The following is an 18,188-nucleotide window of genomic DNA, read 5'->3' on the forward strand; positions in this document are numbered from 1 at the left end:
TTTAAAGTATATTAATCAGATTATTTAATGCTGGAAAGAAAGGTAAATTTCAGTACCATGTGCTGGGTGAGCAGCCAATCAGGTTGCAGGGACCACAACTTTATCTAGCGGTACAAACAGGCATTATCACTGCCTGTGCGCTCTGGCGGAATGTTGTAAATGAAGAAGCTTCAGTAGGTTCACCCTTCCTGTGCTGAGCCCCCGGAAAATAGATTATTATTTAAGCAGATTGGGGGGCAACTTACACGCACTGGCACATCTTCTAGGAGGGGAGCAAGAGGGTAAATGTAACTGGAATCACCATCTAGTTAGATGGAAGATCAAACAGGCGTAGGGAGGTGGAGAGGCAGCATGGGTCGCCAAGGCATGCAAGGTAAAAAAATAAAAACTAGCAGGTCGGGGCAGTTCTGGAATTCAAGCCCCAGGTTCCAACTCAGTGCTGCGGTCTCCATACTAAACGTGGAGTGAAGTTGTAGAATTTGTTGTGGCTCCTTTCTCCTCAAGGGAGTTAATTTAAAAGCCAAAGTAGAAGTCTTTTTGGCAGCGAACCTGAGGTCAGCGGAAGGGCCTTCGCCTATCAAACTGACGTTAGCATTTAGGCTGCTTATATGGTTGCCGGGATTGAGAGGGCACTGATGGAGGCTCAGCGAAAGGAAGGTCTGCCCATCTCTCTCCTGGCTTGACTTTGCATGTTGTGTGTCCTGTCCCTGTTTTCTATGCGCCCTGAGGCATGCAGCGCGATACAAAAATTTAAATAAACAGCATAGGCATTACATAAAAGCTGTTCTGTCAGGGCCAGAACACACGGATTGCCTGCCTAAATTTGCAGACTTGAGAACAATGGCATTTAAAGAGGAACATAAAGTTACGGTCCACTGCTTGGCAGCTTTCAAAATGTTGGTTTATAATAAAGGGAAAATATTTCTTCCACAAATTGAGGTAGCTCAAGGTTTCCTAAACTAAATTAGAAAATTAGTAAGCGCAACACACAAGGTATAGAACAACTCATAACTAAGTTGCAAATTATCACTCCGGATTGAGCTAGTGTTTTTTCCTTTACAATGTCATTACTATTTCGAGATATACCAAGAGTTAAGTCTACTACAGCAGAAGGCTTTTCACACTAGTGATGATGCAGCATTGACTGTCGTTCAAGTGAACGGATGGGGTTGAACAGATTTGTAGCACCACATCCAAAACGTCGATAACATGGTAAAACAGAGGCAGACTGATAGTTAATGAAGGGCAGAGTTTGATCTGGGGAATATTAATAAAAGCAAAACACATTATGCTTGTGACATGGGTTGATCAGCCAAACGTAAATAAAAGTGTGCTACATTATAATTACGAAGTAAAAAGAACATTTTAAATTAAACAACTGCGGCATAATATTTGAAACCATAAACTATACACATACCTTTCTTTTGCCATTAGAAAAAGCAAAACACAAGCCTTTCAGCATATTTATGTATTCCATCTTTCAAAAAGAAAGACATGATTTTAATATTACTTAACAATATGTTAAAAAAGTAGCCATTTAGGCCTCAGTGTTAATACAATTATACACTCTATAACAGATTTATAGTGCGAGTACTGTTCTCTTTTAAACTCTCATTCTGCAAGTATTCTTACACAAGCCGGCTACAAGTCAGAAAATAAATCAAACACAAATAGCGTAACTTGTACACTTTTAAACAGTAGATCGTTAAAGAACTGAAGAAATGCTTGTCCCACGTGAGCTTTTTCTTTTAGAAATGTGCTGTAAAGTTCCAGAGAAGAAAGCACAACTGTCTAGGTCCATTCCTTTGTCTGTAGTCCCAATGACCAATCATACGTGAACTGCAGAAGTGACAGGTGCCTTTGTGACTTTTGCCCTCCATCCAAGCCAAGAAAGCAGTCTGAAGGATATGAAGGTATGGCATTCAGTAGGAACTGGAAAGAGCTAGTGTTCCAACTCCAACAGCATACAGCATCAAATAAGTCTCACTCACTGACTACAAGCACACAGGCGAAAAAATTCAGGTAGAAAGTGGAAATGTTCCAATCCGCAAGAATTGCTAGGCCGAGGGGTTCAGTGCAGATCCACACAGCACTGGGGACAAGGCAAGGCAGCACTGGCTCAATGCCAGATAAGCTCTCATTACGGCAGGACGAAAGTCAGTGGAGTTGAAATTTCATGGCTCCTGCTGGGTAACCTTCCCAAAAAGCTGAATTTCAATGTGCAGCAAACGTGGTTTTCTTCAAGCTAAAATTGGACCAGTTGACAGAAAGTCTCTGCCTAGTTTGTCTGGCAGAATCCTGGCAAAACCTGTAAAAATGACAGACACAATTACTTAGCATAGAACAGAAGAATAAAGCATTTATTCAAACAAAAAAGAACTAAAAAGTATGACCATTGTAAACATATGTCGATAAAATGTTCTACTTTCCACACCTTTTCAAGTGTATAAATATACACCACAACGTATCAAATACACCATGCAATAGCCACATGATTCAGCACAAATAGGAGAACATTAATGCAATATTTGTCACCCAAGATCTTCACACGTTTTAAAAAAGGCAAGCAGTACATATAGGACATCAAGCAGCCCTCAGATTACATACATAAGAATTCACAAATTTAAGACCCGAGAGGGACGCTGCCAACTTCGCTAATTAGAACAGAAGCTTTATCACCAAGGATTTCACCTTACACTAAAATCAGCATTCAGAAAACAGTGGACTAGATTCATGCTTGGGAGCATAAGACCCTTTTTGCTTCTGTGATGTAACTGCAGTGGTTTGAAATATGAGAAAAGTGAGATGGTGGTAAAGGAGGATTTAGGGAGATGAAAATCATGTCCTAAGAATGAGTTACTACAGAAAGCAGAGTAGGTAATAAGTATGTAAAACAAATATCCAAACCACAAGCACCTACTAAGGAAATGAAAGCAGTGAAACGATCTTGAGTATCCTGGAGCCCAATCATTCTAGGCGCATACCCTTCTTTTGCCTATCGCTAAAGACAAAGGCTCTCAAAATCCTTCCAAGTAGCTACAAAATGAACAATTATGCTGCCATAAAGCACAGACAGGGTCAGGATGACCATGGGAGGGAGATGGCAAGGGCTGGATGTGCAGGGGGATAAGCTTCATACTAGTGGCACAAAGCAATCTCAAGAAACCTATATAGGGATCTTACTTCAACAGAATGGTATAATAGTAGTTGTGCTGTCTTGGTGTACAATAGTTTTCGTAAAGGGTGTCGAAACTTTCAACAAAAACACCCAACTACCTTTTTGCTATTAACAAGAAGAAAGTTACTTATCTTATGGAACGCTGGTTATGATGAATAATAATCAATTTATTCTGCAAATTCATGATCATTGAACATCCAAACATGATCTACATGGTTCACTGAAGCATGAAGCACTATGTACAGAGGCTTATGGCAGGCACCATACATCTCGGACAAGATGTGACAACAATGTAGGCTGAATATAGTGCTGCCAAGCCCATTTGCTCAGTTCCAAGGATACTTCACAACACAAAAAGGACCATAACCATAGATAAAAGGGGATTAAATCTACACAGGAAGCCAAGAGTCCATCAAAGGTAAACAACTTTGTTTAAATGATAAACATATCTATTAAGGCCGTTTTTGTACAACCCTCCGTTTAGGGCTATACAACCACTGAACTTACTGGAGGGCCAACACACCAGACAAAGGGAAATCAAGCCTCTCTTAATGCTGGTTAAAGGTGGACAGATTGGTAAGGCTTAACTCTCAGTATGGGGTTGCAGACTGAAATAGGTTCAAATAGTCCACACAATTTTCTATAGAAATATATTGCACCGATAAAAAACCTGTCTCTTCAACTCAGGACCGGATGAAAACGAATGAGCAACACACACAATCCTCAGACCGAACACACAAATGGCCAGGCGGACAACCAGGCCGGACCACCAGACATGCAGGAGGTGGAGAGACTTGCGAGTGGTGAGGGAGACCAGGGTGCCCTACCAGAGGCTAGGTAGAGAGGTAGGAGCGTCCTAGGTTGAACCACAGACAAAGGCCATTATAGTTAAAGGGGGGAAAGGGGCGATCAAACCGATAAACCACAGGGCCCAGGGAGCTCAGGGGCCCTGGGAAAAGGTCCCCCTGAGCCCCTGAAAGGGCACAGGGAGGAGATGGTGGATGCATATCAAGATATGCCAGGGGCCAAATCGGTGTAGACGTTCATTAGTCTGAACACAGGGAGCATCACCACCGAACACCCCCTGCTGGCAACCAAAAACACTGCCCAAATAGAAGGAATCACCCACCCCCCACCCCTCCAGGAGACCACAATACACAACAATGACAGGGATACACACCACAGGTGGCCAAAGCGGAGGCGGTACAATGGAGCACCACTACCAACCAACCCACTAAAAAACTCAGTCCCTCTGCTTACACCGCTCAAACTATAAACAAAACACAACTATATGTATACAGCACAACAAACTGCACGCACTTCATTACACCGCAACAACGAAACACACCACTCACAGCCTTGCACAACAGCACGACTACCAACTGAAAAATTACACCTATGCACAGCGAACGGTGTACACCAAACTGAAGCTGCCAACAGATCACAGCTCTCTTATGCTTTTCCCCGCTCAGACCAACTAACGTACCGTACCCTCTTGCCTTTTAGATCCGCCAAAGCGTCAGGGGACCACTCAGGTGGTGGTAGTGCGCAGTATAAATATCCTTTAACATAACTACTGTATGCTTAGCCAAGCAAGTGCTTAAAATGGCAACATCACTGGGAAATCCCCTACATTAGTACGGCAGACCAGCTTCAATGTTCCATCCAGGACAAAGCAGCAAGCGCGCAAGCACTGGGAGGGGGAACCTAAAGTACATTTGTTCTTAGGAGCTGACCAAAACCTGCCCACCGATCACTAAGGAGGGCTATTGAGGAAGGAGCCAGGTAGTCAATCATTCATGTTGGACATCTAGACCAACCCTACTATAAGTGAGAGAGTGCTTGGGGTCTTAGGCTGGCCTAAACCAGTTAGAACCACTACATAGGATGCCACGTGGGTTCACAAACTGCCCGCATGATAGGACAGCAAAAGCAAGCTTACCTCATGCTGCCGTAGAACAAAGGACGGCCTACAATCCAAAAAGCCTGAGAGCAGCTTGGAGGAAAAAAACATTGTTTCCCCAATTACTATTGAAAAGATATATTGGGCTAACAGTAACATGGATAGCACCCCTGGTGAAGCCAGAGCTAAAATACAGCTGCCACCAACACACTCATTAAAACCAATATAGAGTGATAAAAGCATCCTAGACAAAAATGGGATGACCGAGAGGCAGCCCTGAGACTGGGCACCTGAAGGGCGACCCAATTCCAAACCCCTCAAGTAAGACAAAAGGGTTGCAATCTCAGTAGGACATAAGGTGAAGTCCCAATAACCACCAAACATTGTTCAGTGATCAGGCGAATAGAGAACAAAAGCAAAATGTTGAGGGGCCTGAGAAAGTGGCTCTACAATCCCCAAAAATATCAATTCTGTCTTGATATCTATGATTCCTTATCTTTGTTAAACCAGCAATAATTAGAAAACATGGAAGGTGGATAATGCACCTAATAAGAGCATACAGCCAAGGAGATGACTAAATAGTGCCTTCGCTCAACTTTTCCTCAAAATATTCATTTTGAAAAGTAAGCACAGATGACAATGTAACTGCCATACACAGCTTTTCAAATCTGCCATAGCTGCTGTTGACCTGCTAGACTGAACAATAATTCTTTCAGATAGTTGTCTGGTTTGCTGCCTCACACAAAAATGCAGGTAACTATTCAAATAGAATTGTTTAAGAGTATCCCCGATATGCCACACAAATGCTTTTCTTTTTTTTTTTACTTTCGTTTATTGGCAGAAAGTTAAGACAGGTACAGCAGATTGGACAGAGACAAGCCAGCGACACAACATCATTCAAAGGCATTACATCATGACTATTTCAGATATTTCAGGATGGGGAGGGTTGTCGGCATGGAGAGGCGAAAAAAGAAAGACTTCTCATGGTGTGTTGGGCTGGGCTGGTGGGGGAGTGGTGGACCTCCACTCAACTTCGTCTCTATTGTTCAGGTAGCTGCAGAATTCTGACCACACGTTTTTGGGGCGTGATGACATGGGTAGGGATCCGATGTTTTCTTCACACATTTGTACCCAGGTGAGGGCTTTCAGCCACGTCGCGAGGGGGGGGAGGGGAGTATGGCATTGCAATATGCATCTTTTGACGACAATAGCACTTACATTTAAGAAGTTTGACATTTTCCTTACATTTTCCCCAGCCCAGATACCAAACAGGGCTAGTGGGTCCAGGTCTACCGGGGAACCAATTATTTCTGAGAGCGCCTCAGTCACAGCCACCCAAAACGTATTTAGCGCAGCACAGGACCAGAACATGTTTACATGATCTGCCTTGCCCGATTTGCATTTCGGGCATGTGTGAGTCGGGGTGCATGTGAATTTCGCTACTCTGTACGGCATGTAATAGAGCCTGTTGAGGAATTTGAATTGTATGCAGCGGAATCTGGCATTAAGGGAGACTTTGCGTGTGTGCACACACTTTGCTCCACATTTCATCAGTGATTTTCGTTTCAAGCTCCCTAGCCCATGCTTCTCGTGGTTTGAGGGATGTATCTTCTGTTTTCCCCAGCTGCATTTTGTACAGGATATAATGCCCCTGCCGCCTATGGAGTTTGCTATATATTGGAGTTCAGGTGAGTCTGGGGGTTCATCTGGGTACAAGGGCCATATAGCTCGTACCGCTGCTCTAAACCTGTAGTATTGTAGCACCTCGATCAGAGAGTTGGAGTGTTCCGGCCGCCATGTTTGAGGGGTGACAAACATACCATCGGGGAATAGGTCAGTTAGGGCCCGATAACCCAGATTTTCCCAGTGTCGCAAGAGGTGTTGGTCGTGTGTGGGAGGGCGGGGGGGTAAATCCGGGAAAGTGCCATATGGGAAGTCACTTATGGTATGGGTATTGCTCTGGCTTGGAGCGCAGGATACTATTCCAAGCCCTGATCGTGGTGGCCACCGGGTCGGACGGGGCGTCTGTTTGGAATGTGCGGTGCAGTAATAAGGTCATAATGTTAGTCCCACCCCCTGCCAGTTTCTCTAGTTTTACATGTGGGGGCCGAGTCGGGTGCGTGTACCAGTGGGTGGCGTGTTGGGCTTGTGCCGCATTCCAGTACAATGAGAGGTTTGGGGCTGTGAGCCCCCCTTTTTCATAGGGTAAGGTCATATGTTGCCACTTCATGCGGACCGATCCAGAATGCCAAAGAAATTGTTGCCTCCCAGGCCAGACTGGTACGTTGGCAAAGATGTAGAGGAGCTTGGGGACCACTATCATTTTTATTAGGGAGAGTCTGCCCGCAAGGGATAGAGGTAGATTGCGCCATTTGAACATCTTGGACTCGATGAGCTGTGCCATAGCCTCGTAGTTTTCCGCTAGTAAGGAAGCTTTGGCTAGTGACACCTGCACCCCGAGGTACCCGATACCAACAGGGGACCAGCGTAGGGGGTACTCGCATGTCGGTTGTTGGGTTGCTATTGTAAGAGGGAAGATTTCTGATTTAGAATAGTTGATGGTGAAACCGGAGTACGTGCCTATTTTGGTAATGTCTTGGATGATCGGGTCTAGGTATGTGGAGGGGTTTCTGACGTACAAGAGTACGTCATCTGCGTCCAGTGAGATGATTTCCGGCGTGTCCTGTAAATGAATGCCTTTATTGATGTGACGCTCTCTTACGTGGTCAGCCATGGGTTCAATGGCGAGTGCAAAAAGGATGGGGGAGAATGGGCATCCCTGGCGAGTACCTCCGTGTAGCGCGAAAGGAGAGGAGGGAATAGAGTTTACTAGCACCCTGGCCAGCGGTCCCGTGTATAGTAGTTTTATATAGGAAATCATATTTGGCCCAACTCCCATTTTCTCCAGCACGGCCCATAGATATTGCCATGAGACCATATCAAAAACTTTTTGTGCGTCTAGTGTTACCGCCACTGCATCAGCATTCGGATCAATTCTGGACAGCACGTTGAATAGGCAACGGATGTTAAGTGCCGTAGAGCGACCGGGAACAAATCCACTTTGGTCAGCGTGGACCAGATGGGGCATGAATGGGAGAAACCTGTTAGCGATTATCTTGGCAAAGATTTTCATGTCTTTGTTGATGAGGGATAGGGGCCTGTAGGACCCGCACTCGTCTGGGAGTTTCCCAGGTTTGGGGAGGATTGTTATTAAGGCTTCTCTTAAGAAGGGGGCGGGGGGGGTGTTTAAACGGAGTGATTTGGCCCAGACCCCGTGTAAAGCAGGTGCTAGTATGGCCATGTGCTCCTGATAGAACTCAGAAGTGAGCCTGTCTGGGCATGGGGCCTTGTTCTTGGGAAGGTCTGAAATAACCTGGACTATCTCATCTAAGGTGAACGGAGTGTCAAGGCGTTCCCTGGTGTCCTGGGAGATAAGGGTCATAGGAATGCTTTCCAGCAGGTCTTCCAAGTCATGGGCTGCGTGTTCAGGCTGGGGACCATAAAGATTGGCATAGAAGCTGGCAAATGTCTCTAGAACGGATTGGTCTGCTCAGTGCCTTAACCCCTTTTCGTCAATAATGCTATCAATTCGGGTCTTGCCGCCCTCCGCCCGTACCAGCTTGGCCAGGGTTCTACCCGGTCTGTCTACCTCCCCATATTTTCGGGCAGCTACGATGCGAGCATAATATCGCACCTCACTTAAGGCATGCGACTCAATTGTTCCAGTTCTAATCTGATCTTTGATAGGGTTTCTGGGGTCGGTGTGGAGAGGTATTCTAGGGTTTTAAGATTGGTTTCGGAGTTGTTTAGGGCTTGCCTTATAGCTTTAAGGACCCCAGCTTCCCTAGAAATACACATCCCTCTGATGTAAACTTTAAATGCCTCCCATCTGGTCCCTTCAGGTGTGTCAGACACTTTGTTATTTTGAAAGAATGTGGTTATGTCCGCTAGGATCTCAGCTTTAAAGACAATTTCAGATAGGGCGTCAGATTTAAAGTACCAGGCGGGCCGCGGCAACTTTGTATTACCGAGTTGGATCTGCAGGAGCACGGGGGAGTGGTCAGATAGCGTGCGTGCAAGGATCCTAACCTCCAAAACCCTGCCCACACGGTTACCAGACAAGAGGAACAAATTATTCTTGAAGAACTGGCATGTACCTTTGAGTAGAAAGTATAGTCCCTTTCATGGGGATGGAGTGTTCTCCATACATCATGTAGATTCAGGGAGTCCATGTGTGTAAGGAGTAGTTTGGCCGCTCGAGTTGTGGCCCTGCGAGTAGTCGTTCTATCTAGGACGTTATCGAGTATCAGATTCATGTCCCACCACCCCCCATATGATGGGGACCTCTATATATCTCATAAGGATAGCGGTCACCTCGGGGGGCGTGGCTAAGCGGCCATGCGGTAAGACGCGTTACTGGGGAGCTCCGCTGCGATCCTGTCTAAGATCCGTATAAACGGACCAAAATCAGCCCAAATTCGACTGAAAGGCGTTGGAACACCTGTGGACCACTTGTCCTGATCCTGGAACAGAACCGGACCGGGGATCGAGGGGGAACGGCCCGAAGAAGGAGCGGCTCACGAGAAACAAGATGGCGGCCGGTTGGGGGAGATCTCTCCAGCGTGGAGATTTGAAGCGAAGCCGCGCCCCAGCAGGACGCAGAACAGGAGGCGCGAAAGCGAATCTAGGGCCAGGAAGACCTCCACAGAAGCCACGGCAGAGACCCGGTCACCCTGAAGGAGAGGAGAGACGACCGAGGCGAAGTGCCGCCGGCCAACACAGCAGACGGGGAGCCGGGGACGAGGGCCCGCTCTGCCTCCGGGACGAAAATAAGGGCGCCCGAAGCGAAGCGCTGCCGGCTCGCACAGGAGAAGGTGAGCCGAGACGGGGGCCCACCCCGCTCCGCTCCTGCCCCCAGTACCACCGTGACCTCGCACACGGGGCAGGGCATCCCCGCCACAGACGGAGCAGGCGAGGCGGAGCTGGAGTGCTCTCCGCTCCGTCCCTTCGACGGGAGACATTTTACAAAATCGGCGGGCGGTGCGGCCCCAAAGAAGATCACGGGAGGAGGGGAGGCTGAGAGGCGCCCAACATACCCTGGGAGACACGGACATGCCGGAACAATAAGACATATAAACCCCCCCAGGGACAAGGAAGGCAGAAACGAATTGTAGCTCCAGCAGAACCCACCGGGCGCAGCAATGGCGGGGATGAGCACCCCTCACCAGCCAGACCATGGGAAGGATGGCCACATCCTCGAGGCGATCGCCTCTCTAAAGACATCCTTGGAAAACAAAGTGGACGCCGCTATAGGAGCCCTGAAGGCATCCCTAGAACAAACTAGCTACGGTCATGGTGGATGTTGGCCTCCTTTGCCAGGACGCAAGGAATCTGACAGACAGAGTAACGGCAACGGAGCAGCAGGTGCAACAAAACACCACGGACGCTACCGTCGCACGAACCCAAATGTCGGAAGTGATGCAGAGAGTCAAGATCCTAGAGCGAAGAGCTGAAGATGCGGAAGGCAGGGCAAGGAGGAACAACGTTCGCATAATAGGGGTTCCGGAGGGGGAGGAAGGAAACGACCCCACAGAATATGTCGAGAACATGCTCCTCCAGGAGGTCGGAGCTGGAACACTGTCCCAAAATTTCGTGGTGGAAAGGGTGCACAGAGCCCTAACTAGGAGGCCCCAGCCCGGTGCCCCCCCGAGGGCGATGATCGCCAAGATCATGAACTTTAAGGATAGAGAAAAGATACTAGCATTCTCCAGGGGGGGGGGGAGAGATCATCAGGGGATCCTCAAGGGTCACCATATATCCGGACTATACAGCCACGGTCCAAAAACAAAGAGCGCAGTTTGGGCCTACAAAAGAACGCCTCAGAAGAGCGGATATTCGATATATGCTCCTGTTTCCAGCTAAGCTGAAGGTGCTGCATAAGGTCAAGACATCCTTCTTTGAGTCCACAGAAGAGGCCCACGCGTGGATGGACGCGCAGGGGATCCCCCAACTGGAGCGGAGAAATGGCAACAACGAGGCAAATCGGCCCCGGTGAAGAGCCCCTCGGGCTGTAAGAACCAATGACGCCAAGCACCTGAGAAATGCACGAGTCAGGACGAATGCGAAGGAGCAACCAACCCTGCCCAGTCGCGTCAAACTGAGAGCAACCTACCCCCGAGAAGAAGCGTAAGCTAGTTCGGATGTCAGTTCCAAGGCATCACGCTGCGGCGAGTCTGCCCCACTCAAAGGAGCAAGACAAGAGAAGCGGCGAGGCCCGAGCAGGAGGAGGGTGGCTGGGTGTTAGTTTTTTAGTTACAGTTCTAGTTCGAGTTATGGACTTGTTTAAATGGCATATGAAAGGCATTCGCAGCAAGATCGGTGGGATAAAATATGAAAAGAGAATTTCAGAAACACCAGGTGCAGGCGCAGGAGGCAGTGGACAAGCAAGAGGCTATGGGACTATGGAGCCGGACCGAATAATCACATATGGGTCCAGATGAGCTGGTAATCGTGGAATGTGAGAGGGCTAAACGCATATGTTAAGAGGCTGCGAGTCTATGCCTGGCTGAACAAGATGAAGGTGAAGATAGCATGCTTCAGGAAACACATCTGACACCAGAAAAACAGACTAAGGTTGACCAGAAATGGGGAGGACAAGTATATAGTGCAACATATTCAACCTATGCGCGAGGAGTGTTAATATGGATCGCTCCGGGGGTCCCGTTCCAGCTTATAAAACAAGAGACTGATTCAGAGGGCAGGCTGGTGCTGGTACACGGCATGTTGGAGAACAAGGAGGTGTGTCTAGTTAACACCTATGCCCCAAACCACGACGCAACCGAATTCTTCAGGAAGCTGGCACCCAAGCTAGCCCAATACAGAGATGCCACGTTTGTTTGGGCGGGAGACTTCAACTGCACCCTGGACCCGCTCCTGGACAGGTCGGACGACAAGCACAAGAAACCAGCACCCCCTGCTAGGGAACTGCACAGGGCCCTCGACCGTCTGGAGCTGGAGGACGTCTGGAGACAGGTACATGGAGGGAAAAGAGGGTACACACACTACAGCGCACCCCATGGAATATTTACACGAATAGACTATATATTCACGGGTATTGAGACACTGCAGGAATTCACAACGATTGACATTAAAGCCCGAACACTTTCAGACCACGCACCGGTGCTAGCAACATGGGCACATTCACACCAGAGAGCCCCGATACCAACATGGCGGCTCTGGGCAGAGGCGTTGGGAGAGGGTGATTTTGAGGAACACCTTCGAGAGGTGATCGAAGACTACTTCGAAAATAATGAGGGAAGTGTGGGAAGCAACGCTACACTCTGGGACGCATTCAAAGTGGTGACACGGGGGGCGGCTATTGGCAGGATGGGGGGACTGAAAGGCGCAGCCTTGGAAGAACTCAACAAACTGGAGAGGCAGATAGAAACAGAGAAGCGCAGAGCAGAGGCGGTGGGGGAAGAGCCTAGGGAACTGATGGAGTTGAGGATGAGATGTATAGAACTGTAGGAGAAACTAGGAAAGTTGAACTATGCGAGATACCTACAACGATTGCACGCAGAAGGGGATAAGCCGGGTAGGCTCCTGGCATGGCTCACCAAGCAAGAGACCAAAAGAGACCCCATAATAGTCATAGAAGACGAAACGGGGAGAGAGGTCAAGGACCAGCAGCATATCAATCATTCGCCCGCTTTTATGAGCAACTGTACGCCCCTAACCCAGAAATTGACCCAGAGGACATCACAGAGGCGCTGGCAGAGATAAGGCTGCCAAAGCTAGCAGAAGAGCAGGCGCAAATGCTTGATGCCCCACTCACGGAGGAGGAGATAGAGAGCGTAACCGCTGAGCTCCCCACTGGCAAATCCCCAGGCCCAGATGGACTCCCGGGAGAGTTTTATAAAACATACAAGTGTACCATCACCCCGAAACTATTAGAGACATTCCAAGATGCGTATGAAAGTGGACGTTTGCCGACTAGCATGTCGGAATCAATAATTGTACCGATCCTCAAACCAGGTAAACCGCCCACGAAATGCGCCTCGTACAGGCCGATCTCCCTCATCAATCAGGAGGCCAAGATACTCACGACTGTCCTGGCCAACCGCCTGAAGCAGGTAATCCCCGCCTTAATACACTCTGACCAGACTGGTTACGTCCCAGGGAGGAACACGTCGTGGAACCTCCGTAGATTACATCATGTGATAGATAGGACAAATCAGAAACAGGGGGAAGGCGCGATAGTGTCCCTGGACGCCGTTAAGGCATTCGATTCGGTGAATTGGGGGTGGCTGCTGAGGGTCCTTGCTCATTTTGGCATTGGTGAAGGGTTTCTTAGATGGATTGGGTTATTGTACAGGGACCCCAGAGCAAGGGTAAAGACGGGGCGTATTATTTCGGGAGAATGGAGAATACACAGGGGAACCAAGCAGGGGTGCCCACTGTCACCAATGCTGTATATTCTGGCCCTGGAACCGCTGGCGGTCTTTCTCAGGGCGGAATATGGAGACACAGGCATAGACATAGATGGAGTACTGCATCAAATCTCGTTATATGCAGACGACATGCTGCTTTATGTGGGAAACTCGCGTGCCAACCTGCCCTGCCTCCTGGAAGCGATCGGGGCATACAACAGACTCTCCGGCATAGCAATCAATAAAGAGAAATCCCTGATCGTTCCCCTTGCTGGCCTGCAGCGGGTTCCCCTTGCGGAGCTCCCAGACCTGGGCCTAACCTGGGCACCACGCTCCTTCCGATACTTAGGAATAGAGATACATCACAACACCGCAGACTCCCACCAACATAACACGCAGGCAGCCCTGGAACGGACACAGAGGTCTATGAAATTCTGGGGAACGCTACCACTGGGGATGATGGGTAGAGCGGCCCTCTTGAAAATGGTGGTACTTCCAAGCCTACTGTACTACCTCACGAACATCCCACATAGGATCCCCAAGACCTTCTTCAGCAAGTTAAACTCAATAGCAGGGCGCTTCTTGTGGGCTGGGGGTAGACGCAGAATCGCGCTGAAAACCCTACAGAGAGACTACGAAGAAGGGGGCATTAGACTGCCCGACTTTAGTTTAGTTTAGTTTATTTATTTGTACCGCGCACCGAACCCTGGGGTAGCTGGGCGCCGGAGACTTAAAAACAGTTACAGCATGGCAAAAATATACAGTACAGATTGTGAAAAAACAACAACGGCTTAGTAGACCGGGTTACAGGTGGTCAACAAAGGCAAGCAGAGAGAAAGTGCATTAAACGGCATTTTTGTTGGAAAGCCATGTTTTTGTTTTGGCTCTAAAAGTCCAAAATGAGGGTTCTGCTCTAAGGTATGGTGGCAAAGCATTCCATAGTTTGGCAGCTAGGACCGGGAAGCTGGCGCCGCCTGCTTTTTTTAGGGAGAATTTGGGAACAGAGAGGCAGTGTGCGTATGGAGTTCTAGTTGGTCTAGTTGAGGTGTGATTGTGGAACTTGTCTGCCAGGTATTTGGGTGCGTCGTTAGAGCGGCATTTATGGACGATGACGAGGGATCTGAGGGAGATTCTGTCTCGTACTGGGAGCCAGTGAGCATCTTGTCTGAAGCTGGAGATGTGGGCGTTTCGTGGGATACTGAGGGCTGCTCTGATGGCATTATTTTGAAGTACCTGTAGTTTGTTCAGGTTGTGTTCTGATGAGCCAAGTAAGAGGGTGTTGCAGTAGTCAATTTTTGAGAGCACTAACGCTCTGGCTAGTGTAATGCAGCTAGAAGGTGATAGGAAAGGTTTGCAGGCGTTGATGAGCTTATTGGTGTAAGCGGTTGAAGAGGCAGTTGCGTTCACCTGTCTTTTGAGCGAGAGAGTAGAGTCTAGATAAACCCCAAGGGTTTTAATTTCTTTGGCTACTGTGATTAGGTTACCGTCTATGTTGAAGGACGCGTAACGGGGGTCTAGTTTGTTTAGCCGGGGTTGGGAGCCGACAATGAGGAGCTCAGTTTTCTCATCGTTGAGGCATAGGCCGTGCTCTGCCATCCAGGCTTGGATCTCTAAATAAAGGTTGTTGATTTTGGTGGAGTCCTCATCGTAGCACCCTGATAGGATGATGAGAACCTGGGTATCGTCAGCATAGTTTGTGTAAGTGACACCTAGATTATCTAGGCGGTCAAACAATAGCTTTGTGAAGATATTGTATAGGGTCGGCGAGACGCACGAGCCTTGAGGAACGCCGCAGGTGATGGGGACAGGGAGTGCTGATGCCCCTGGGGAGAAGACTCGGGTGGTTCGGTTGGTTAGGAAGGACTGGATCCAGGCAGTCGCCTGGTTAGAGAAGGCCGCTGAGGTCATCAGATGTTCTGTGAGGATCTGATGGTCGACGAGGTCGAAGGCAGCTGATAGATCTAGCAGTAGGAGAATGGCTAGATTACCCTTGTCCTTTGCCTCGTCCATCTGGATTTTTAGGTCCAGTAGGGCTGACTCTGTTCCATGCCTTGGCCTGAAGCCGGATTGTCTGAGACCCAGGAGGTTGTTGTCTTCCAGGTGCTTCTGTATTTGCAGGTAGGCCACTCTGTCTAGGATCTTTAGGATGTAGGGAACGGTGGTGATTGGCCTGTAATTAGTTGGGTTATTGGGGTCTAGATTAGGTTTTTTTAGAAGTGGCATGACCCAGGCCTCCTTGAGGCTACTGGGCACTGAGCTTGATTTGAAGGATGCATTGATGAGGGCTGTTATGAAGGGGGCCAGAGTGTTGGCGCCTTCTTGGATGATGGGAGCTGGGCATGAGTCCCCTTGGCATCTAGAGGGCTTGAGGCCCTTAATGATGCTTTCCACTTCTTTAGTGGAAACTGGTGAGAAGGAGAAGGGGGGGCAAGTAGGTGTTTTGGGGGTGGTGGGCGGGGGGTGGTTTGTTTTTTTGGATAGGCTGAGCTTTTTCAGTTCGATTTTGGATTGTAACATGGCGATTTTGTCTGCAAGGGCTTTTTGAATCCTCTCACACCAGTCTGCATCTTTCACGCAGGTTTCAGCCAGAGTGGGGGGGGATTCGAGTTCCCTAAGGATATTGAAGAGCTCTTTTGTTTTGGATTTGGCGTTCTCAATTCTGTTATCATATGTCTCTTTTTTGGCCTTAAGGATAGCAGTTTTGTAGGTGGTGGCTGCTATCGAGAGTTGAGTTTTGTTGGAAAGGTTGGGCATTTTTCTCCAGGTGGCTTCTGCGGCTCGTTTGGAGTTTCGGAGGATTTTTAGCTCTGGTGTGAACCATTTGTTCATATGAGCTGCCGGTTTGGCTTTGGTGAGTTTGAGTGGGGCGATGGTGTCTATTGCTGATTCTAACGTTTTGTTGTAGAGGTCAGCGAGTTTCTCTGCATCTAGGTTGGCGTAGTTTGTAGGGGTACAGATATTGTCTATAAGTGGGCAGAGGTTTTGTAAAGTAATGTTGCGGTTGTTTCTGGTGAGGGTTTGGGGGATGGTAGGGGTTGGAGAGTTTGGTTGTGAATTCCCTTGTATGGAGAAGGAGATGGCGTGGTGGTCAGACCAAGCAGTTTGCTCGTTTTTTGTAATGGTCGTAGAGCAGTTGAGATCCGCTAGCCAGTCCAGGGTCCTGCCTTTGTTGTGGGTAGGGTCTGTGATTCTAAGCTTGAACCCTAGTTGGGAGATGGTGCTTTCCAGGGAGAGTGCATTGGTATCGTTTGGGTCGCCGAGACCGAGGTTGAGGTCGCCAAGAAGGATAATTTGAGATCCTGTTTTGGTGTTGGTGGTCAAGAGGTCAGATATCTCTTCCTCAAATGTGGTGATGGGGCCTGGAGGTCTGTAAAGGAGGTGTAATAGTATGGTTTGTGTGGCAGAGAGTTGGAGCTTAGCTGACAGAAGTTCTGCAGATCGGAAGCTAGGCGGCGGGATTAATCTAAGTCCAAGGGATGTTTTAGCGATGAAGGCTACTCCTCCTCCTTTGCCTGTGTCCCGGTCTTTCCTTAGTATTGAATAACCTTCTGGGATGGCGAGGGATAAGGCTGGGCCTGCTGCTTGGTGCAGCCAAGTTTCCGTGATAGCCAGGAAGTGTAGATTGTTGACAGAGATGAAGTCTGCGATATCTAGCGCATGGGCGACCAGGGAGCGGGCATTGACAAGGGCGCCCTTGATTAGTGGTTGTTCAGATGTACTCAAGAGGGCTGATTGGGTGATGTTCAAGGTTTGAACGGAGTTTGCTTGAATGTGTGCGGGATGAAAGGAGTGTTTTTTGGCGAGTGTTTTGGGGGTTATGAACCGAGAGCCGAGTCTCAGGTTTCTGTCTTTTAATGTGCATGGGTTCCAAGGAGTGGGTGGAGCAGCAAATCGGCGGATCCATTCTATAGGACTGAGGGCGTCGGGCTTGTCAGTATGTTGGGCCTCCAAAAAGCCCATAGTAAGTTGGGTTGGGAGTGATTGCGGAAGGGGTTTGTGGTGGGTAGTGTTGTTGAGGTGGAGCAGGGCGAGTGTAGCTGTTAGGGTGAGCGAGGCTAAGTAGAAGTTTGCCATGGGTGGTCAGAGTAAGACCCGGGTGTAGTTGGCCGAGGTTGACTAGGTGGTAGTAATAGAGTAGTTTGAGGTGAGGTGGGAGCCGACTTTGAGATGTATTATCTAGCAGGGCAGCTCCAGTTCGCAGTCAAGTGGCTAGGGGAGGATGAGACGATCGACACGTATTTTGCAGCCAACACTAAAAATATATTATTTGAGAGAAATACTATGGCTGGGCAAACCCCTACTTAAGACCCTGCCACGTCTGCTTGGCCTCGCAGTGGGGTTGTGGAACAGAGCGTGGAAGCTACAGGGGGTACAGGAACCCCAGTCGGCGCAGATCCCTCTCGCGGGACTGGTGGGCACGGACACAAACACATTAGCAATCTACCGAACCGAGTGGGAAGGAAAAGATGTGGCACAAATTGGGGACCTGCGGAAAGAAGGGAGGTGGGCGGACTTCCAAGAAATGGCGGAGGAATTTGACATACATGAAGGCCAATTCATCCTCCATAATAGCATGATCCTCAAAATCAAGAAAAGATGGCCGTAATGGGAGGACCAGGAGGACACCATAAGGGAGCTAGACACGTGGTATGATATATCTGAGGGAACGCACACGACC

At 48.6% G+C, this 18,188-nt stretch overlaps 1 protein-coding gene across 5 annotated transcripts in view; it reads right to left on the reverse strand.

Moving 5' to 3' along the window:
* Positions 1-1,463: 1,463 nt before the first annotated feature.
* The window catches only part of FAM193A (family with sequence similarity 193 member A), a 974,920-nt gene continuing 958,195 nt past the window's right edge, over positions 1,464-18,188 (reverse strand). For 4 of the 5 annotated variants that reach the window (XM_069632106.1, XM_069632108.1, XM_069632107.1 and 1 more), the window contains one exon: positions 2,078-2,308. In XM_069632106.1, the coding sequence (XP_069488207.1) occupies positions 2,215-2,308 (94 nt within the window). In that variant the 3' untranslated portion in view covers positions 2,078-2,214. Of the gene's footprint in view, positions 2,309-18,188 lie in introns of all 5 variants that reach the window. The other variant, XM_069632109.1, reaches the window with a different exon arrangement.

This window comes from Ambystoma mexicanum, chromosome 6q (genome assembly GCF_040938575.1).
Source record: "Ambystoma mexicanum isolate Mex_15411 chromosome 6q, UKY_AmexF1_1, whole genome shotgun sequence".
Classification (NCBI taxonomy): Eukaryota; Metazoa; Chordata; class Amphibia; order Caudata; family Ambystomatidae; genus Ambystoma; species Ambystoma mexicanum.